Raw genomic sequence first — 24,668 nt, forward strand, 5'->3', positions numbered from 1 at the left:
CAGGGGGAGAGACATATAATTTCATTTGTTTGAACTAAAAGGTGATTGCGTTATTCTGGTAAAGTAAAAACAATTAGACAAAGGTCAGAGCAGACTGAGTCTGTGTATACAACGGCCGCTTCAGTTAGTGATTCGTACTACTACGTACTTCGCTTTCTCCTATCCGTAAATTGACCGTTCCGGAAGTTGATACATGTGTAATTTGAAAATAAACATTAGATGAAATGTCAAGTTTACTTTACTTTTGAATTAAGTTAATGATATTAATCAGCCAGATTCGTAATTACAGTTTTATACAAATTTAGATTTTGGTACATTTGACAAAAATATGGTGCACTTATGTACCTTTCCCCTTTGTAAGTTCGTAAGGTTTTTACCGTTCAGCTAAAAAAAGATAAATCGGAGCTTTATAGTTAAACCATCGTAATTTCGTAAATCAGAAACTACAAGTATAATAAATGAAAACAATTGATAACTCTTTTTGCGCTATCAGTGTAGGGGTGTAGGAGAAGTCTATAACTGACCTTACAACCACCAGGTAACCATGAAAGTATACGTACTATTATTGTAGTAAGTGTATCTTCACGAAGTTTTGCAGGCTTTTAGTAAACATTACAAATCTTTTGTAAACAACAAATCAGGTTTTTTTAATTAGATATTTAACTAAAGATTTGTTCGTGAATATCTATGGCTTCAGTGGTAATTGGCTAGTTTGAGTGCAGGGTGTTAAGATTAAAAATACTTTTTCATCTTACAGTTTTAAAATTTTATTTGCATAATCTCTAGAACCTTTTAAACAAATGCCCAAAGCTTCTTTCAGTAAAACTTCATATTTTATCTGTTATTTTCTGTATATGGCCGTGATTGGTTTGACCAACCTTCTAACCACCATGTAACAACAAAATACAGATGTGTAAGAAGGAATTGCAAATTGGGGTTGCTTGGCTAGACATGCAGATGATATATATAACTTACAGTTGCTATATAAGTCAGATATGTAAAAATGGGGTGCTACAGCACCCCTGGTTCCAACACCTGGATTACTCCTTTTTTACTAGAATAACTGCACATTGTAGCAAACAATTACATAGTATTTATTTTTACAGCCAAAGCTAATAGATTTTTCATTCAGTTTTACTTCTTTACAGTTCCACTTACACCCTCTCAGACTACAATAATAGCTGTTTATCATGCCAGACAACTTTGTGTAAACAATGGATGCTTACACTTGGTGTATGCTATCATTGATCATGGGTATTTAATTTATCACATTTAGTGACCATAGCTTAGTCATTTGAATGATACATTTTGTCTAAGTCCAATACATATGCTTCACACAATAGAGTTAATGCTGTCATAAGAATGAATCCTAACATATTGATGAAATGTTTATAGTGAAAAAAACAAAAGAAAAATACATACATTACTGTAATCAGTGAACAAGTTTTATTTCACTGTTTTGTTCATAGACCTTTATTAATCAATTACAGTATCAGTCTCATCTTCATACATCTTGTTTAACCTATCGTTACTACATGATGCTACTTTCTGCTTTTGTAGGAATAACCAATTGCATGTTTTTCAAAAAGCTCCAAATGTTAGATGTTTGGAACCTAAATCTCTTGTATCATAAACGTTGCTTATATCATTGTAGAATGTACAACATTTCTGATATTGAGCAATCATGTTTTTTTCCCAAGAATTAGTGATGAGGCCCATATTAGCTTTTTAAACACTTATAAACTACTTATACTCCAAGTTGCTTATGGGTGGCCCATGATTTGATTACAGGGTTTCTAATTGTTATGAGCTCAAAAATATTTAAATAAAAATGCATCAGTATTGCAGTTAATCCCACCAGTTATTTCTGGGATTTTCCAGAAAGTGAATGATTTCACCTTTTTTGTCAATTCTTTACCCTGAAAACAAAATTACTCAACATGATGCAGTGTGTAGATCCCAGCGGTTGTGAATGGTATGGAAACAAATCTGTAATTTGAGGGTTTTAACCATCTTCAATGTTCCTTGGTCAGACAGTGGTAAGTCTACAGACTTACAATGCTAAAATGTAGGGTTTGATTTTCAGTGGTGACTTACAACACTAAAATCTAGGGTTCAATTTCATGTGGTGGACATAGCAGATAGCCTAATGTGACTTTGCACTAAAACAAACCTCACTAAACCATCTTTAAATGCATGTATTGTACTCTTCTATGATCACAAATGCTTTGTAAAGAAATATTTGCACACAATAACATTTCATTGTCATGATTGGAAAATTAACAAATTGAAACAAATATTAAATATCAGTTGAAATATAAGATTGGAATCATCTTTGCATTTGTCATAGAATTTTTGCCTATTGCTGTTGGGAAATTTCATTGTATTATTGATGAAAAATTTGTAGTAAGAAACTGTCAAAATTGTTTGTTAACATAGTAAAATTATTTTTCTCCATAAATATAGTAAAAGATAAGATAGATACTTTGAATGAACAGTTGGAAAGAGAAGTAAGCAATCCAAATGTAGATAGACCTCAAGGAGGAGAATACCCTGAAGGTTCTGAACCAGTTTCTGGAAAAACTAGTACCAAGGGAAAGCGAGAATCATTGACAGGTATGTAATACTCATAATAAACTGATGTTCTGAATAAAGGTATTGTTTTCTTTGCGAAGAAATAAATCTAGTTTCAATTTTTTCAATGTGCTGACTTGGTTATTGAATGTTCTTAAGTTAAGACTCAGGTTGGGTAAAAATTAACTACTTTGTATGTGACCATTTTATAAAGTTTCTTCAAGGTCAAATATTAAAGTTTTTACATCATATTGGAACTGAAATTGTGGCATCATGTAGTGAAATGTTTTACTGCTTCAATACAGAGGGGTTACTTGTCTGAAAAATAATAATTTACTAGGGTGAATATTTTTTTAAGTGCCACCCAAGCACGGCGATCAAATTTTTTTTCAGATGGCAGAAGACATTTATTTCTTCCTCTTCAACCCCCTCTCCAAAGTTGTTATAAGTGTCCATTTATTACTAAATGTTTTCTTTCCAATTTCAAAAGCCAACATTGTCACTATACTGTACCAATGATACTAAACATATAAAGCAGTATAGATCTCCAACTTTCAGGTCTAGTTCAACATTACTAAGGACTATATTTACACCTTCTGATTGGCATTAGTTCACCTGCATTGTTTTATTGTTACTAATATTAGTTTACATGTAGTATGGGCAAGCAATAATTATACACACACTCATGCATTGTTGGAAAGATGATAATCTGCTGGTTGCTTATACTAATAAACAAGATATAAATGTTGTTGTTGTTTCAGTCTTTGTAGGCTATTTGAGTCCAAATGATCTACAAGTTCATAGACAACATAAGTCAAAGAAACCCTACATTTGCAACAGTTTAAAGTCGTAAAGTAATAGATTCATGGTATGAAAATGCAGAATCTTGATTTACTTTCAGGGTACACTCTTGTTTGTACTGGTCAGAAATGACAGTATTGTTTTATTTAGTATGAGATTATTTCCTTAACATTTTTCATGTCAATTAGGCAATCCTTTTTAAATTTTTATGTTCCCATTGTTATTTTTAGGAGCATTTAGCAGGAGGAAAGCGTTAATTTCTTGTCATGTATATCATTGTATTGTTCTGTAATACCATGTCATATTATGTGAATAATAATTGTTTCTGAGAATTTTGTATTGTTTTGTTATATAAATAATTGTAATTACCTTTTCTTGTAGTTACTAATTGTAAATGATAAGTATGATGAAATTGTTGTTTGTGTCTGTTTTTTTTTTGGTTGACTAAATTAAATCCTTAAGTTTAAAATTTGTTAATGAATCTTATATGAGTATTTTACTTCTTGAATTAGAATTTTTCTTGTATCTTTTAGGTTATATAAAAATCAGACTGTCAACAATGTCAAGAGGGTTAGTAGTAGTGATTAAGATTAGATAACCAATATAAAGTAACTTGTTAGAGAAATAGTTATCAACCCCTCACACCAGAGGCAGGTCAAAGTTTGCATGCCATGACTTTTTAGAGAGTTACATTTGAAATTTAATTAAACTACCATATTATTATTATTTTATACAAATAAACTTGGCATCAAAAAATAGTTAATAAACCAAATTATAATATCATATGAGTTTTAAGCTCTTAATTTTATATAGAAATATTTTAAAAAATCCTCAAATCTCCCCTAGTATGAGAATTGTGACATTTGCTCTCTAGGTCTTCCCTCTTTTCTAACTTATTTACCACTACTCCAAAAAACTACAGAATTTAACATAAATTATACATTATAATATAGGTATTACTCAGGCAAAGTATAAGTTCGATAGTCTTCACTCTTATTTGTTTATGGAGTCATAAACTAGAAATTCAGACTCAATTGCCACGCCCACTGGTCACACCTTCTCTTTCACAAGTTGCCAATAATTCTCTCTCATGTTCTATACTATATTATTTATAACCAATATAAAGCCAGAGTTTTAATCTATCAAATGACATATTATATTGTTTTCTATATGCAGAATTGTCAATTTCACCTTCAATATGAAACTTTTTCTCACAGTATTCACATCAACATACTTGCCTGAATATCTAAAGGCTCTTATGTAGTTAGAAAGCTAGAAAAATCATGGTAGTTGTAGTAAATTGTCTGATTTTTATGTGTTATTATTCTGTGTTCTTAAGTGCATTATTTAATTGAATAACAATTTAGTGTAATACCATTAGTATAAAAAAATAGGCTTAAGTTTCATTGACAGTCTGCAACAAAAAAACGAGGACCCCTGTTAAGTACAATATTTCTTGCATTTCATGTGCATCTTTATTATTATAAAAGTAACTTAGAATCTTATTAAGTAAGATAAGGTTAGATTACATGAGATAATGAAAAAACAAATAATAATTCTTAATGAGGTATGCTTGTGAACATAATCATGTGTGCTTTTTGTTACTAGCTTGAAGCTATTTAGGATAAACAATTGTAGTTTCATGTTACAATTTACAGTCATTCTCGAAAGAAAAAAGGGTAATTTAGAATTATTGAATAATTTTTATGGTGGTTGTGAGGTCGTTCAAATTGACAAAATGGGGTAGAGAAAGTAACAGGTAAAATATAAAGTTTTACTGAAAACAACAAAACATTTGATCTTACTCTGGAGGTTGTAGAGATTATGAAAATGAAATTTCATGATTTTCAGCTAAAGAAAAATTATTTTTAATCTTAACATGAAAATCACTTTGCACTAAGAGCAGTTAACATTAACTCATATTCATGAACACTTTGTAGTAAAAATATTTAGTTAAATTTATTTTTTGTGTGTGTGTACCAAAGTCTTGTAATGTTTGCTGAAAGCTTGCCAAATTTTGTGAAGATACACAAAACATATTAAAAGTTATAATATGGAAACACTGATGGTCACAAACTTTGTCAATTCAACTGAATCTGTAGCAAGAGAGTTAGGGACTAAAAATAACTCATTTAGTCAATAAATATAGAGAATCCTGAAAAATATCTTGTGGATGGCTTATCCACAACTCCAGTTCTCATTTAGCATCAATGTAGAGATTGATACATTTGAGTAAAACTTTTAAAAGAGGGAAATTAAATTTTAAGATAGTTTTCTACATATAGTTAAATTATGACACAAAAGATCCTTTTCTGACACACAACATAAAGGTTAGTGAACATCTTACACTTTTTAATGAGATTGAGTTTTTATTTAGTTTTGTTAAAGTAAATGTTTATTTTTTCTAGCAAGTCAACTGTCTCAGAAGATTAAATCCACTTACAAGCTCAAGGCTTCAACCAGTAAAATTGTGTCCAGTTTCAAGACACCAACAGTAGCTTGTAGACTGATTCGTGAATATATTGGTCATCGAGATGGGGTTTGGGAGGTCAGCGTTTCGAGATGTGGTGTTCCAGTTATAGCTACAGCATCAGCTGGTAAATAAGTATTTAACTAGTTCTTACTATTCTTGCTGTTTTCATTTTACGTGGGTTGTGGAAAAATTTCTTGCAAATGTTGATAAAGAAAATTCAGTGGACTGACAAATAGGCTTTGAAAAATCTTTTATTCTTCATCTCATCATTTCCTTTTTCCATTGGAAGGAGTGGGTGTATTAAGGCCACTGCCCTTCTTTTCAATTCCATACTTTTTTCTTCAGTGTTTTAGTTGGTTCTCTCTATTTCCTTGACTTTTACATGGACATCTGACTCTTTCATCCATTCTGTTTCGTGTATACTTAGTTGACAACCTAGCTGACTACATCTCTTGGGTGGCTCAACCATAACTCTAGTTCTCATTTAGCACCAACATAGTATTTGGCACCTCTGGGATTTTGGATCAACACAATGCAAGGAATACTTCAAATGTCTCATATGGCATTGCAATCCTTGGATTCTTGTGCTTATTCTATGCTGTTTTTCACATATATTGCCAAGTGCTTTTCAGAAGTAGTTATCTTCAGGCTTGTTATCTGAAAGAAATTCCCCCCCCTCTCTCTCTCTCTCCTGGTTCTTTTGATTACCTTCAGTTTTGGTCCAGTTGATAATTTACTACTGCATGTTCCTTTCTTATTCCACCTCATACAGATCTGCATCTCTTTACAGATGCCTCACTTAATGACTTGGGGTGCTGTCTTGGGTGAACATTGCCTTTCTGGTAGAGCTGGGAAATTAATGAGATTCGCTAATTGATTATTTGTCAGACTCATTAATTGATTATTCCACATGAAACTAATTTTCTGAATGTTTTTTTTAAAGATGTTTTTGAAGTACCCTTTCTTTTACTAGGATAGACATCTGAGGTACAACAATTTAGTATTTAGTTACATTTTCAATCCTAAATTGTTGTGCATGAAAATATATATTCAAAACTGTAACAAGCTAAAAATATGATTATCGTTCAGTTGGTTTCTTCCTACAAATTTTCATAAGATTGGTTATTAAAAATACTGAATATTTTGTTTATGAAAATATACATTATTGATTATAAATCAGAAAAATAATAAATATAACATTGTCAGGTTTGTATTGTTTTACCTCTGAAATGCCCTTTAAAGGTTTTTTTTCACTGGTATTATCGGTATAGTAAGGAGTGTTGCATAATCAGCCAGTGTGAGTAAGATTGAAAAAAAGAGTAATTTTGATGAATCAATTACTTGACACTAATCAATGCAATTGAGGATCTTCTTAGGTGATCAATTAACAGAATTTATCACCTAGTTCTACTGTTGGGTTCCTGGTATTTTCAGGAATCAGAATTTCACATCAATCTTTCAGATCTTTGGGCAGTTAAACATGCTTGTCAAAAGTTCCTACCCTTGCTACCCCACCATTATGTTTTAATTCACAAAGACAGTTGTAGTTCTATATTAGTGGCAGGTATCAACATTCATTGAGGAGCTCGATTCCACAGCTTTTGTTTTGCTGCTGTCTGTCTTCATCTTTGACTCCATTCACATCATATATATATATATATCTTCAAACCAGTTTTGTTCTAGGTGTTATGAACATTCTCTTTCCAGAGGTTTTGGACTTCTGTGTACAGAGTTGATCCTTCAGCACTTCAATGGTTGTGGCAATTGCTCTGTTGTTCTATGATCAATGCATTTGCAATGGTAGACATTAATTATTGCTTGCTTTAATGGTCTCCAGTTTCAGAACTGATTTCTCTAGCAGTGAATGCTTTGAGCTAGTTTTGGAGAATCTTTTTCTTTCTGCTTACCATTCTTTTCGTCTTTTTTCTTGGTATTTGTCAGGAATATTTCATCAAATGTTGAAGCTTTGTACTGACTAACTCTGCTATGGTTTCTGCTACTACGTTATCTATCTCTAGGGGATCCCATTCCAATACCTCTTTGGAAACAGCTCTTATACCAGCTATGCCATTGACTGTTATGTAGTCTTTTATTAGAGAATCCAAGTGCTATTCTTGAGTAGCTTGAATGTTGTGACATTCTTGTAAACTGTCATGCCTGGTTGTGTACCAGTTTTGTTCAGCTTTCTTCAGGAGTTGGTGTCTTAGAAATTACATTTCTTGTTTTTCTCCATCTCCTATAAAGATTGCTTAATTTTTCATTTTCTGATTTCATGGTTGTGGCTTGTCTGCTTCTTCTACATAGCTTCCCTTTCTGCCACCTTTAGATGCCACAGAAGTCATTATATTTTTTTGTCCCCACTCTTTTAGATCTTTTTCCAACCTTTCACTTACTTGGTCTTTCTCTGAGTCTCTAGACATTGTCCTGTGTGGGACTTGAGTCTTGTGTTATGATGTTTAGCCTCTCCTCCTTTTGAACCTTTTTATGACACATTCGCTCTACTGTCTATCACTGAAGAACTGAAATTTAAGCCTGCATGGCTTATTGTACTGTTTTATTTTATTTTGTAAGAAGACTATACTTATGGCCTGATAAAGCCTTTTTACCAAAGTCTTGGCTGAGAATGTAACTACTGGTTTTCATCAGTTATGTTACTTACCCCTGACTGATCCAGATTCTCTATCCGATAATGTTTTTTATGTCTTGTCAGGGCCATTCCTTGCTTTAATTGTATGAACGGTTGTTTATACCTTACAACAAATCTCACTTCACAGATCTTGTTCCATTCATATTAATGAAATAACTTGTGCAGCAGATCTGTGTTATTTATTGTGATATACCTAAACAGTTTAAAAGTAAATTTCACGTTATATCTCATCAAATTCACTACTTAAAAGTGTGTGGCTTTCTGGTCTTACCAACCATTAAAGAACATCTTATAGGCCAGCATATTAACAAATTAAAGTATATTTCTGCATTCTATTTTCATCGCTTTGCTGTCTCTCTAACATTGGGATGCTATTTGCTGCCTGTGGTTATTCTCCAGACCTGATGAAGTCCATAGTAGGTGAGTTATTCTCTTTTAAATGCTTATTTACTGCTTGGACTTACACCCTTATTGTGTATGGTGGCCTATGTATTACTATTACATCCAACACTCTTATTAACAATTACAAGAGTGTCTAGGGTTAGGAAGTTTATTTAAATAAACAATAAGTTTCTCGTGTGTTAGGAGATTCTATGTTTATGCTGTGTATTGCAGCCGGGACTTTCACAGGTTCTTACTTACCCCTGTATTTATTCTTAGCACATATGAATAACTTACAATCGCTCCCTCTTCAATGAAATTCTGTATTTATATGAATTTGTCCATTCCAGACTCTTGAGTGCTGTTTAAAACTGTGTTTGCCATAGACACAATTCCACTCTCTGAGCTGGTGCTCCATGAGAAAGTGATGCCCTCTGGAAATGGGCAGAGGATGCCATCTAGTGGCTGAGGATACCTTGGTTTGTGCCTTTCCCACCTCTGCATGCACATTCTTACATGGCATTAACGATATCTAAGGCAGAATGCCCGTTCTTAATAGTTGTATCATAGCTCCAACCAGGATTGAGAATATCTACAGTTCATTTGTTTTCTATTTTAGTTTGATGTTCTGATTGCACTTGCATAGTCCTTAAGTTGTTAAGCCCCATCTTTGTGACAGCCTGGGTATTTCTTCAGTTTTCCCTCCCTGAGTGGCCAATGATTTGACTAGTCTTGTGACTTACTGGCATTTTTAGATATGGACGAAGTGGGAATAAAGCCCGAGGTGTATGTACACTCATACATTTCGATTGGGCTGCACCCCCAAATACTTTCCACTACAGAGATGGGGCATAGTATTCCTCCTACCTGTTTACCAACTTGTGCACCCATTATTGATTCCACAGATAAAGACATTAATGTCTTAACTGACACCTTTTTTGAAGGAACTAAAGAGCATCTTGGGCAAATCGGGATCCTGCTGAGAAGAAAGTTTTCATTGGTCCAGCCGTTTTATAAGGCCAGTTCTGATTCAGTCATTTTCTATTGAATCCAGTTTTTTGAATACTTCTGGTTCAGGATTCTACACTGACTTTACTTGACCACATCTTAAGCATGGTCTAGGTTATTACCTTACTGCCATGTAATGTATACTTCTTAACTCTCTGTTTCCAACCTTCTTTTCAGTATGGATATTCTGGCTTTTTAGTATTTCAGAGGTCAGTATACCTGATTTGAATTATACATTTTTAAGATTAAAATGAATTTCCAAGAGGTACTTATCTCTTAAATACTTTCCCACCCACCTCCATACTACAGAGCAATACATGATTTTTCCATCATGACTGCAGCTTAGAAACCTGCTCTATGATGGAAAGGCAAAGCTTATGGAAGATATTCCATCACTTATACAGTAAGTTATGTGTAAGTTAGGAGAGTGGAGAATTATGGTTAGGTTGAATCATGCTCTTCATTTGAATCAAGGACATTCAGAACTTTGCATCACATGGTTGTTAACAGCATGAGATCAAGTCCAACAAGGAAGGGTATTCACTATTTCAGAGGTAAATACCCATTTGATATTCATTTTAATCCTAAAGATGTAAAACTTCTGGCTCCTAATTTTGTTTACACAATTCTCTTACAGTTCAATTTCATTCATTTTGGTAAACTGCAGTTATATCTAAATACCATCAGTTGTTAGTGGTAATCCCAATGCTGTAACAGTGTAACAAGTGTAACTTTTTTTTTTGTAACAAGTTTCAGTCACTTTGTTTATGGAGTGGCTGGCTGTTTAAATTCAGACAAAATATATTTAACTTCTATTTTACACACATATACAATGTAATTTCTATACCTTCCTTGCTTTATATTCTTTTCAGCTGGTTTAACATTGTTTAATATCTGTAATATGAGTTGTTGGGCAAAACACAACTAAAATATTTTGCTATGTAATTTCCTTTAATTTTTGGTCTTTAATATCCTCATTGTCTTTCTGTGTTTATTGTAACTCTTTGCTTGATGGTGGTATTTAATTTGTAGAATCAAAAGTTTTACTGCTACTGACATCAAACCTTTAAAGCTTTCTTACTAATTGGATTTTTGTCATCAGCAAACTTAGTTGCTTTCCTTACTGCTTCAGATAACGTACTAATTTCAATAATCTTGTTTTACAGGTATATTTATTTATTCAGTTTACACTAAACAGTTTCTCAACTAGCTTCTCTTTATACCATTATCAGTCTAATAACAATAAAATATTTAGAACAGTTTTAAGGTTTCTGTACTTACTTTGATATCACAAGCATATCTTGTGTTATAACCAGACATTCATTGCATTAGAGTTTCCAATACAGCAGCATTCAAATGTTTTTTTTTTTCAACAGAAGACATTAAATGTGATCATTTTGTCTTTTCTAAGATTTAAGTGATTGAAATCTGTTTTCGGTATTGCCAAGAAAACATTAATAGATAAGCTTTTTTTAGCTTCTGGCAGTTTAATACTTATTTTAGAATATTGCGTGTAATCTTTCCAATGTGTAAGAATAATAATAAATTTCGTAACACCCATTAGTTTACCAATATTTCAAATCTTGGTTCTTTTCAAAAAATGTCATGTCAGCCTATCTTAAATGTAATTAAATCATACTTAAACAAGTAAATTTCAATAATATGCTACATGTATGTTTCTTTAGTTCAGTTAAAATTTTTATTTTTTCTCAAGTTTGAAGTAGCAGAACATTGTGAATAACACATATATATTTATAATTCTTATTTGTATTGAATCCAGATCACACAGCAAGGCTATGGTCAATTCAGACAGGAGCTTGTCTGCTTCAATATCAGGGTCACTCTGGATCAGTGAATGCTGCTCGATTCCATCCAACGCAAGACCTAGTGGTTACTGCCTCTGGAGATCAGTCTGCTCACATTTGGAGAGCTGTAGTCCCTAACATTGCTGGTGAACAAACAGTAAGACATGTAATTGATCTTAAAAAGTGAATTAAATGATTTTATAATCTTTGCTTTCACTAAATCAAGTACATTGATAACAGGAACATGGAAACTTTAGAGAAACATTTCATTTTTATACATAATATAGTTAAATAGCTGCAGACAATCTAGAAGTATATTTATAGACTATTTACCTTCTTAAACTGTTAACAAAATTTATTATTGTAAAATATTATAGCTAAAATAATCATTTCTGTTCTCTGATTGTCTTCAGAGTTCTTAGGTTGCTTTACTAACTAACAAAACTAACCTTTCACACAGATGACTTCAGTAAAAACAACTCTTTTTCTTAAAACAACTTTCAACCAAATGTAATATAATTTCTGGATAAATATTAGGATAATTGTTGTGTAGAATTTTGCTTTTGATCCTTATTAATTATCATTGATCAAGCAATACTTAACTTAGTACTAAATGTACTTTATTGATGTTTCAGGTACCATTTTGTCATTTCTTTTAATTCACCCAGTAAACTGTTGCACACAAACCACTTGATTAGATAGTAATTATTGATGAAGATTATAAGTAGTATTGTGTTAATTCAAGTGTATAATTCAGATTTGTGTATTATCTAATTTTTTAATTTCTTACTTTTAAAGGAAAGTATTTAAATCTCAATTTTCTGTCACATGACTTTTTGTGCTCTGACTTCTTATTTAAAGATTTTCTTTCTTTACTTGTATGGGTTTCATTCAGAGTGTCCAACTAAATATAAACACTTGCTGTAGATACTAAAAAGTTACAACATGAAATTTGAACCTCCTATTTTGTGCTTTACTGTAATGTCACTGTATTTTTCACGTGCATGACCTACCTCTCCAATCTCTCTCTCTCTCTCAGTCTTTCAAGACTTTTCTGTAACTCTCTGACATTGCTATTGGAAATTTCCTGTAGTAACCACAGCAGATAGTCCAATGTGGCTTTGCTCTACAAATAAACAAACACTCTTGATGGTCATTCACATTCCCTAAGATAAATTTCTCCCTGAGAAGTATTGATTTCAGTTCTAACTGCTGTTTTTTGGGTTCGTAGTAGTGATTTTGAACAATGTTTCATAGCTGCTTATCACTAAAACTCCTTCAAAACTCTGCTCATTCTCTCAGTGAATGCTGTGGTCCCATACCAATCAGTTCTTAACTAGCAGGCTCCAAGTATTCTAGTCTTCTTATACATGATGTGTTTCTTCTTTTTTTGTATCAGATCTGCAAACTTTCTTAGATACAGAGACAACATTTTTGGCTACACTGTCCCTGGGGGAGGGGCTGGGCATTGCTGGAACTGTATTTTCTTTATCCTTCCAGTGATGCTTTTCTTGTTCTTTTATGGATTGAAAGGTTGTGTTCAATTTTTCTCATTTAGTTTGATCCCACTCTTTTACCATCTTTTGACTTGAAAGGTTTAATGAGTAAAGTTCAAATGTGTTTCATACTTTTACAGAAGTATTCTTCTGAGGAGGAAGTAGAGTTGTCTGAAAAAGAAGATCATGGACAGGAAGGTAGAGATTTTACTAACATAATTATTTGAAGATAATTAATGTTCTAACTTATTCTTAATATATATGATGGGTTAAATCCAAAATGCTATATATTTAAACCATTTATCTTGAGAGTTCCTTTCCTGAAACATTTTAGATAGGATTTATACCATAACTTGTCACCTACATTTGATACATGTATATGAACAGGGCACCAAGATCTTTATTTAAAATAATAAATACCAATGATTTGTTGTACCAAAATAAAAATTTTATTCATGAGTTCTGAGCTCTATTTATATTACAAATGTTTCAACCCTCTAAATTTTGGCCATCATCAGGTGTAATTCTGTTAGTTCAGTTGATAAACTTCTAAAAAAATGTACTAATATAACATTTCATATAAACATACATATGAAATGCAAAAAAAAGGAAAATGTTGAACATCAATATGCTTCTCAAAGCCAATGATATGATGACTGCAGGAACAACAGAGATGAAGTATTTACAGGCCTTCCAATGAATTGATAAAAAACCTATTAAAACCATTGTTTTTTAACTAGTCTGAAATATATATATGTGTGTGTGTTTTTATGTTGTTAGATACTCAGTCTTCAAGCCAATGAAATGCAATCATATCTCACTTTATGAGATATGTGTAATAATTGTTTATTTTATTTTCAGCAAGTTATGAAATGTGTAGTAAGACTTCATTTCAGGCCTAATACAGTGACCAGCTTCTAAGTTCTAATAAGCATATAATGTATATTATCACACCACAGAGAGAGAGAGAAAAAGAGATGAAACCCACTGACATAACATAATTTTGACATTTCAGATTCTTTTACTAAATCTTTCCTTGGTATACATTATTTATTTTGGCAAATGATGTTTTACAGTGGTATTGTGAATACTTTATTGTCTCAATGGGATTTCATATCTGTCTTTACAGTTTATAATTAACTAATATATTTTTTGTTTTCAAACTGTTAAATGAAAAAGAATTGTTACGTATTAGAATTTCGAATAGTCTGAAGCCGAGTTAACTGATAATTTAAATTTAGTAGTTAAATTGTACTTTGGATTTAAGTATTTAAATATATGCTGATATTATAGTCAATTTACTATATTTACAACAAGATTGATACACACTGTCTTCATTTTTAACACAAATACGTTTTAATATACACACAACAGTACAATTTACAATAACAATTATTACAAATAATGATTTATAAACAGAAGTGGAGGCGTTCTAGAAATTTCAGTCTTACGTAACAATGCAAGTTACATTTTAAACGTTTATGTATATACATATATTGTTGATTCTTACTCTCGAGAATCTTCTACAAGTTTAGAGAATAGGCGGGAGTTTTGCAATACCTATCTAACAGTATAAGCTATGTATATTTCTAAATATAAACTTAATCCAAAAAACGTTCATATTAAAATAAATACATAACAACAAATTCATTACAGAATGAAAGATAGCACATTGAAAGACTGAATTCCAGAGTCACTGGCATTCTGGCCATGACTTTGGTAATTGGTGAAGCCATCCAAAAATCCATGTACTGTGGGATGTGTATACTGTAAAAAAACAGGTATGTTGTGCAGGCAAAGGGTTGTTACCAATTGAAAAAAAAACTGTTAGATCCAAATGTCATCACAATGTGGGTTTTACCTGTGGCAGCAACCAAACCAAATTGATTCCATCCCTTCCTGCAATGTTTCCTGTAAAGATAAAGATTTAAATAGTAACTGTCTCAATTTCTTGTGCCCAGTCTGATTCATCTTCTCAATCAAATCCAGGACAGTCTAGTCAACTTGCTCAGTTAAGTCCTACAGAGACTTCCTTTGTACTCTCAGTGCCCACACAGACTTTGATAAAGTCCATTTTGAGGGTCCATGAACAAGCAAGATCTAAAGATTAAAGCAGAAATAATCTAGGTACCAAAAGTGAGCCAAGCAATATATTTTGATGAGACCACCACTGTATAGGTGAAGCAGCAAATGAGCCTTCTAGTCTCTACTATAGTGAAACAGCTGCACTAGCCCAAGTAGATTCCTCAAGAACCTCATATTTTGGTGTGGCTTTAATGAGAATGTCTCAGGTGCCGTTCAGTCAACATTTTCTAAACTCAATCTTCGTTTGAACAGTTTTTGAGTATTTTATCAGATGGATTTAATGTAAACAAAGAAATAAAAAAGAATACTTGATGAAGTAACGATGAATAGAGACTTAGGAAACATTAAAGATCTTGTTGATGTGAGATTTTGTAGCCCACAATTTTTTCCTCAAAGCATTTGATGTACGTGGGAGAGACTGAAGAGTTGCCTTTTGACCTTATACTATTTATTCAAGCTGTAAGCAGTGAGAAGAAAATGTTATGAGTAGTTTGGTTGGAAAATAAGTTGGGGGGGGGACCTTTAAAAAGTTTATTTTCATGTTACAACCAATTTATGTTTTTAGAATGGACTGGGATGTCTATTTTTACATATAGGTTACAAGTTGAGGGCTTATTCTGGAATAGTTATGTAACAGTATGCAATAGTTTTTTAAACCCATTCATATCAGTTTAAAATGTATGTAAATAATATCAAAAGCCAATTATAATTTACAGGACATCTAACAATTACTTGCTGATTTAGTTATGAATATTTCATAAGTATCGATGAGACTTGGGACCAAAGTGTGGGTAGGTGAGGGGACAAAAAAGTGGCTTAATCATTGTAAATGTCGTGTGTATACTATATCCCACAGAAAAATGTGGGGAGCAACTGCTCCCCCTTGCCTCCCTTAATCCCAATTAAACTCATAAGTCATAACAAAGTATAATTATTTTAAAACATAGAAGTAATTATCTAGACAGCTGTCATGTTAGTACCTTGTAGGAAATTTAGAGTTATGCTTACAAGCACATGTAGTAGTTTAATGCAAATGCTGTAAGGTTTAAAATTTCTTTCAGAATTTTAAAAATGTGTTATTCATTTTAATAAGTATAGATTGTAACTACAAAATTGATATGTATTTTAAGATCTATAGCTTCAAAGTATGAGGTACAAAATGAAAAGTCTCCTAACTTATCACACAAACAAAACTCTGTACATTGTTTACCATCTTATAAATTGAAATTTTATGCACAGTTTAAGCAATTTTGTATTATTGTTCATGCTATTATTATCAATATACCATTCTTTGTTCTTGTTATACTTAGCAAGGTCAGGCCCTTACATTATCAAAAACATCACTTACAGACTGTATAATTAGCAAGGCTTTGGCTAGTCTCACCTCATGAATATGTGTAAATGGGATTGTAACTAATACTATATTTTCTGGTACATAATGAGAGAATACATTCTTATTCATTTCCATGGGAAGTGTTACAACTAAGAGACATACATATTTGTGCTTTGTAACTAAGCAACTCTACATTGACAGCGACTTCTACATTCTGGTTAAATTTGACAAAAGATAAAAATCCATTGTATGATTTGAAAAACTTGTGAAACAAACTGTTAGTTTAAATGTATAAATAACGTAACATAAAACTACTTCATGTCTGAAGGTTTCTGTGTAATTATTTCTTCCTGGAGGTTATTCTCTCTTCAATTGCACACATTAAACTATAACTCATATGGCATTAGCTTGTTTGTAGCATTCACTTTATAAAGTGGTTAATATTTGATTGAAGTAGTTTGGAATGTTGCCATGTGCATGTTTGTGTGTAGTTAAAGTTTAATTAGCAGGATGAGTGTGTCTGTATTTGTGACTAAAATTGAATCTGATGGAAATTTATATATTTGTAATTGCTATCAAAGTTTTGTGACATTTTTATAACAAAATATTACCTTACCAAATTTTAATTATTATTTTTTTTAATCAGATGCTGATGTTCCAGTCAATTCTACAATTATCAAGAATGCCCTTCAAGAACTGCATGGGCATACAGGAGTTGTAATTTCAGCTGATTGGCTGGCTGGTGGTGATCATGTCACCACTGCTTCTTGGGATAGAACGGCTAATGTTTTTGATGCCCAGACTGGTGAACTAGTAAACCAGTTGGTTGGTAAGAACTTAATAAAACTTTTGATAGTTTCTGGTAATCATAACTAAAAGTGATAGTTTTTGTGCAGTATTGTATGTGCCATATTTGAACTTGTCAGTTTGTTTCACCAATGATCTGCTTTTAATAACCATATTTTATTCTTAACTTGTTTCCTTCTTTGTTATTGTGTTTTGTTATGATAGATGTTATTTAATCTTTTTTTTTAAATTTGGTTTTATATTAGGTTGTTCTTGCAAATAGAGGTTAAGTCTAATAGATTGTGTCTTCACTACTGCATGGGTCATTTTTCCATAGGTATACTAGGATATATTTTTATTTTTAAATCCTACAATTTAGTTTGAACCCTAGTGTTATTTTTCTGTTTTGGATGTTTTGTTTTCATGGCTAGGTTGTTTGCAATTTTAAAAAATATTATCTAAGGTAGAGAGATGCTGTTGTGTGTTATGGTTGTTTGCCCATATATATGTCAAAATGAGCACAACCATTGTGTTATATTTTTAAACATGTACATGTTTGGATATACATACAAGCTCATATATAAAACGTATATCAGTTTATAGCAGAGTTATTGAGTACAAGAGTCTTAATTTGTGTAAGGGAGAAGATATTAATTAATTAACGAGAAAAGATGAACTGAATATCACGTTTGAGTTTGTCAGTGAGGTGATTCCGATATTATACTGAATTCTCAGTGAATATTATACACATCCTGTAAACACAAATAAACTAATCATGTATAAATTTCAAGACATGAACAGTTTGGTGAACATTTAATATACATACTTAGTCAGTACAAAATAATTCCAAAGAATATATTTTCGACTCAAGTTGTAATTAGTAGTAATTCAACAATGTATCTCTATTACCATGAAAATTCATCTGTTGATTTAAATTTAAAATTGTATACCATTCTTCTTTCAACAGTGGATTCAATTTAATTATTTAATTTGTAAGTAACAATTTATCATAGTTGTTGTATGTGAACATAATCAAGAGTGATATTATATAAAGAAAGTTTAAACAAGGTGTTCTAAACAGTGCTTGATGAGTATGGTTTGTATTATAGTATGTGTCAGTTATAAACACAACTGTAACTTTCTTAAACAGGTCACGACCAAGATCTGACAAATATTAGTGCTCACCCTACTCAAAAGCTTCTAGTAAGCTCATCTAAAGACACAACATTTCGTCTTTGGGATTTCAGGGAAGCCATCCATTCTGTAAGCGTATTTCAGGGACACACAGAGTAAGCCATATTGTCTGATTTATTTTGCCAATTCCTTCTACAGTTGGGAATTCAAAAATTCTAACACTTTTCCTGTTCATCGGGACATGACTAGCTTAACCTTAGAAGTTACTTTTGTTTTGTTGCAAGTATGCCACTTACTGTTTAGAGAAAGAAAGTTCCTTACATTAATAATGTGTAGTTAAAAATAGTTTTTGTTATTTTAACTGGATAAAAAATATCACATGTAGGATAGCCCATCAGCCTGAACCTGTAGACAAGCATATTTATGAATACCCTTTTGACCTTGAACAACCACATATTAGACTAAAGAGATGATATGCTAGTTTTGAATATCAGGAAGTAGACAAAACATCATTATTAGGTTTAACTTTGCCTCAGTTTCTAAAAACAATTACAGTTAAAGACCTGAGTGCAATGCAACTCCAGATGCTTTCATACTTATAATTTACTGCTAAGACTTAATCATATCATATTCAGTCAATGAGGATTTGTGAAAGAAAAAAGGGGAAATTATATCTGCATCCAGAGTCTTTTTTTTCGATTAAACTCTTTTTAATGTTACACTCACTCTTAATCATGCTTAGAACTACTACCATAGGGAAGTGTCCAAGCTAGTACAGGAACAAAAGTGAAGGGTTGTTGTGTCTTTGGCTGTATTGTAAAATGTCTCAAAGGAGTAGTAAAAGGAATACAAAAAATAACGGGCTGATTAATTGGAATGGGCCAATTATTATTTGAGTAATTAACTTATATTTTTATTTGAACATCCTAAGATGAAAAAAAAAGAATGAAAATCAGTGTTTGAAAATAGAAAGGATTTATGTTTTTAATATATTATAGAGTTTAACTCCGATAAAATGTAAGGGGTTTTATTTATTTATATACTAATGAGAATATGTACAAACTAATCTAAGATGGTTCTGTTAATGTTGGCAGTCTATTAGGAATCCTAATAAATTCACATAAAGGTAATTATATTATTGAAAGGAGTATTAGATTACTTTATTTCTAAACCAACCATTTTCTTGTGCATTTGCTGAGAAATTAAAAGGTGAATACAGTGGCATAAAGCTTTTCTGTCTGTTTCACAGTGATTATAGATACAAATCTTTGTGGGGTAAGTTGAATTTACTAGTTAATAAAAGCTACTAAACAAATTAATTAGAATTTCAGGATTATGAAGAATAAAATTTACTTAATTGCTTCACTTGTTTGTAATAGCAAATCCTTTTAAGATTATGGTAGATAGCAAACAATCCATGAAGTTTATTCTTTGATTATCTGGTTATATCTCATTCAGTATTTTGAAACATGTATGTAATTCCTTGTGATGGGACAATATTTAGATCTTTTGAAGTAAATTTTATGAAAAGAGAAAATATAACAATAAAGTAGTGTGGCCCTCATAGAAAACTCATCATAGATGAATAGCTATTTTTGAAGGCTTCACTATGACCTTATTATATCTCCTCTTTTCACAAAATACCTGATGAAAGACTTAGTATGGAGTTTGAAAAGTTGTCTCAAACTTAAGAAAAATGGCGGGAGAGGTCGATAGTAAACACGGTACAAAATATTTACAGACTTATAACAATAAAGATTCTCCTGATTAAGTTAATAGTGTCAGCTTATGCTGGAGTTCTTTAAGACTACTACTCTTATTCATATGCATCCCAGACTATTAATACCACCTGTGCCAGGATCTGTGTGAGTCTTTGTTTTATTTTTTGTGGAACATTACTTATTGTATCATTCTGATTTTTCAGCTTATCCAAAACTTTACTAACTTATTCTATATTTATCTTATAATATATGAAGAATTAGGTACAACATTTATAACTAAGACCATGAAAAGGGAAAAAGAGTAAAACTAAATTTTTGCCAATGTAATAGTAGATTTTAATTCCATAGTGAGGATCATAAATGTGATTGTAAGTCTGAAAATATATAAATGAACAGTTATATCTGGGATAATGTAAAATTTGTTTAAGAACAAGACTGGTTGATCTATTTTAATTTTATATCAAAAAGCATAAATGTTATGTTAAATAGCCCTTTTACTCTGATCTGTCCACCATCGTACATAGCTTAAAATGTTTTGTATACTCTCTGTATTCAAGTTTAAACTCTACCAGATTATCACAGTAGTAGACCAGTCTCTGTCTATGTGTGATGAAAAAGAATGTATCTAGTGTACTCGCCACATACAGAGGCAGATACACTCACAGTAGTCTTGATCATGAGTGACTGTCTTATGGCAGAATATAGCATAGTTCTGTTGCTGTGTACATCTTATTCATCTGGAATGTCTAACTAAATACAAACATACTCAGAATAGACTTGATCATGAGTGACAGTCTAATGGCAGAATATAGCATAGTTCTGTTGCTGTGTACATCCTATTCATCTGGAATGTCTAACTAAATACAAACATACTCAGAATAGACTTGATCATGAGTGACTGTCTAATGGCAGAATATAACATAGTTCTGTTGCTGTGTACATCCTATTCATCTGGAATGTCTAACTAAATACAAACAAACTCAAAATAGTCCTGATCATGAGTGACTGTCTAATAGCACAATTCTCTTGCTGGATACATACATCCTGTTCATGTAAAACATTTAAATACAGGCAATTTATACTAATTATTTTGAAAAAAGTTACTTGAATAAAGATATTTTCATTTTCTTAGTTTGAAAAGGTTTCAGCCATAATATTTAAATCCTATTGCTGTTGTATAGCTGATTTAGTATTATTAATTTTATCTGTTCTTATTGATTTAGGAGGTACATTTACCTCTTAAGATGTTGTAGCTGCAAACTATAAGCAAATAACTCAAGGGAATCTTCACCTCTTATACATCTTTACTGTATATGCTAGTATTATTTCTACTTATTTATATCTGTTGGTTAAGGAACATAATTGTGTAAAAATAACCATAACATGACATAATAAATATGGGATTATATACTATTGCATGTTCCATGGTTTGTACCACACATGTTAGATTGCATCTCAGCTTGTGGTGTACAGACATTGATACCCTACTCACCCAATCCTCCATATGTGCACTTAGAAGCAAAAAGTTGTGTTGTTTATGAAATATAGAAGGAACCAATCAATAAAAGTAAACTTAGAAATATGTCTAACAGTGCAACATCTCGTATTGAACGGAACAATGAATAAAACAAATTGACAACAAAAGGAAGGTTTTGTTTAAACATGCATCATTAGTAAAAAGCTCATTCAGGCAGTGGAACAAAACAATTGGAATTACTACAACTAACATCTTTCTCTTAAGTTTAATTTTAAAAAGTGAATTGGCTCAAAATCTGTGGAAAATCTTGTAAGTCAGCAAAAAGAAATAGTATAATAATGACCTATTTTGCTGTAGATGCATTTGTTTTAATCACTGCCTTAGTTTATATATTTTATTATATTTAGAATAAAAACTCAAACAGAAGTCCACTGTTATAGTGATCCATGTACATGCATGTATGTATCAAAGGACAGTGAGAGCAAACTAAAATAAAAGCCGATTAAATGAGTTAAGTGCAAGATGAGGGTGAAAATTGCTTGACTGTGGAGGTAGATATAAAGAAACAAAAAAGATGGTTTATGTAAGGTCAACTATGCTGCATTTTTTGTGATGAGAATGGATTGCATGTGTGTGACTAACTGAAAGGGTGGGCTAAGCATTACAGGCAATAAATTGCTTGTATAATTTATGATAAGTTTATATTTGTTACAAGAAACATCAGCCATCTAAACAAAAAGGAACTTTTAATATCTGTAAACCAAATTATTGTATATTTAAATTATTAAAGTATATTATTCATTACTAGAATTGTACAGAATTATTTGTAATGTGTGGATAACAAATGTTTGTATTTTTTGTTTTGATTTTACTGACAAAATGTTTGATACATTAAATTGAAAATATTTTACCCATAAGTTATTTGATAGAGCTGGGTATACTGTACTTACATTTCTATAATAAACCATTACTAATGCAAGTATTAAACATATAAACTGCTCCACAGAATTGCAAAGAATTTCTAAATTTCTTGTAGATATTTATTTCAAATTTTTTAAGATTTCTTCATGTTTTTCTGTGGATTCTTTAGTCTTAGAATTCTGCATTATATAAAGGACGTAAACAAAGGTGTGTTCCATTACACCAAACTCATGGGCATATCTTTTCCTATGCTTGTACATCATAGAAGAGAAGATAAAGGGAAAGTGGCAGCTTCCAATATCTGTTAATATAGAGAGGAACATATTAATATTTAACTGTGGAATATTTTTAAATTGTTTTAGATGCCATGTATCAATGTTTTAACACCCACTTCACAATTTGTTTTTCACTTGTGTCAGCACTCGAGTTCCTTTTTAAGCAATTAGGCTTCTAAATAATATCCGAGACATAAATGATTAATGTACAATGTTTTCAAATACCTCTGTTATTTATGTGCCAATTACTTGTACAGTTCAGTTTATGTAATCCTGTGTATCAAGCAATGAATTTCGTATATGAATCCTTTAGTTAAACAAAAAACATTATGAAAAGTGAAATAGTATATAAGTTATAAGAATTTGGGTTAAATTTAACACCAGTTAAGACTAGGATTAATAAAACTTATATCAGGTGTAAAAATTACAGATGAAGTTTTTATAAAAAAGAACAAGAATTGACTTGTATGTTAGATGTCATTGTTTATAAGAATTTAACGTATATTTATGGAAAGTAAAAACTCTTCTGATATCCAGATGAGCTTTTTTAACCAGTCAAAGAGAGAGTTTCCACAAACCTCAGAGTTTGGGGAAATTAATGGAAATAATTTTTTTGGTATTAAAGACTATGAAATATTGAAATGAAATTAAAAGTGACAATGTAAAATCCTTTATAATCATATGAAAGAAGGAAACATATAAAGATATTCTCCATCTAGTGTATTTATTTCTTTAAAGGTAAATTCATCCAAATATTTTACATTCTAAAACATATGCTAGGACAGCATTTAGTATAATAATGCTGAATAGTATTGTCACTTAAGCAACAGGGAATAATTAAAAATTAAGAAATAAAGTTTCCAGTGTGTATAGGTTAATATTATTCCATAGAATAGAGAAAGTTGTTGACAGTTCAATGGAAAGTTGAAAGTTACTGTTCACATTTATGCTTTATTCAGTGCTGTATGTAACCTTTTGATTGATCAATTCAAAGTCAGTGCAATTTGACAATTATATATATTTTCTGCAAGTTATTCTGAAATATCTTAGTATTTTCTTATGGATCTAATCCTTTTATTTTTTTCAATTCATTGGCATATAAAATGGACTAATTGAAGGCTTTAAAAATTTTTTTCATTTGACCATTGTTGAGCAATTATTTAATTCACCTGGTTTCTTTATTTTTTATGATAAGCAACAGCTAAATTCCAGTTACATTTGATGTCAGTCATGTATGTAAAATTTATGCTGTTCAGAAAATAACTATTTTGAATTGTTTAATTTCTTTAAGTTGTATTTACTGCATTTCTATTGAAAGTAGGTGTAACACTTTGGCCAGAAGTGGACATTCCCTTTGCCTGTTCCAATACACTAGAAAGTAGAAACAACATTAAATCTTTGAGTTAACCATTCCACATTCTGGTTAACTGTTGTAGTCATGGAATCAAGTATGATTGAATTATATTTCTAGCTTGTTCACATCTCAGTAAAAAAAAAAAAAACGTTTCAAGCTAAGGAACCTAAAGCAAGAACTATGTGATAATAATACTTGAAAGGTGAAGTCAATCTGACATTTCTCAAAAGCAGTATGATATGAACAAGACGTTTATTTTTCTTTCTTCATCATGAAATTTGTTGTATTTTACAGTATTATTTTGCTGGTGTATTTTCTGCAAGGTTTTTACAGATTCTTTAGATGTGTATTTACCCACGCATAAGATTGTTAAAATCATTAAAGAACAATAAATATG

At 31.4% G+C, this 24,668-nt stretch overlaps 1 protein-coding gene across 3 annotated transcripts in view; it reads left to right on the forward strand.

Annotated features, from left to right (window-relative positions):
• The window catches only part of LOC106458734 (WD repeat-containing protein 37-like), a 59,162-nt gene that overhangs the window by 27,080 nt on the left and 7,414 nt on the right, over positions 1-24,668 (forward strand). For all 3 annotated transcript variants that reach the window (XM_022385038.1, XM_013918273.2, XM_022385039.1), the window contains 6 exons: positions 2,467-2,616; positions 5,784-5,972; positions 11,665-11,846; positions 13,326-13,383; positions 17,250-17,432; positions 18,540-18,678. In XM_022385038.1, coding sequence (XP_022240746.1) covers positions 2,467-2,616; positions 5,784-5,972; positions 11,665-11,846; positions 13,326-13,383; positions 17,250-17,432; positions 18,540-18,678 — 901 coding nt within the window. The remainder of the gene's footprint in view (positions 1-2,466; positions 2,617-5,783; positions 5,973-11,664; positions 11,847-13,325; positions 13,384-17,249; positions 17,433-18,539; positions 18,679-24,668) is intronic.

This window comes from Limulus polyphemus, unplaced genomic scaffold (assembly GCF_000517525.1).
Source record: "Limulus polyphemus unplaced genomic scaffold, Limulus_polyphemus-2.1.2 Scaffold506, whole genome shotgun sequence".
In the NCBI taxonomy this organism is placed as follows: domain Eukaryota; kingdom Metazoa; phylum Arthropoda; class Merostomata; order Xiphosura; family Limulidae; genus Limulus; species Limulus polyphemus.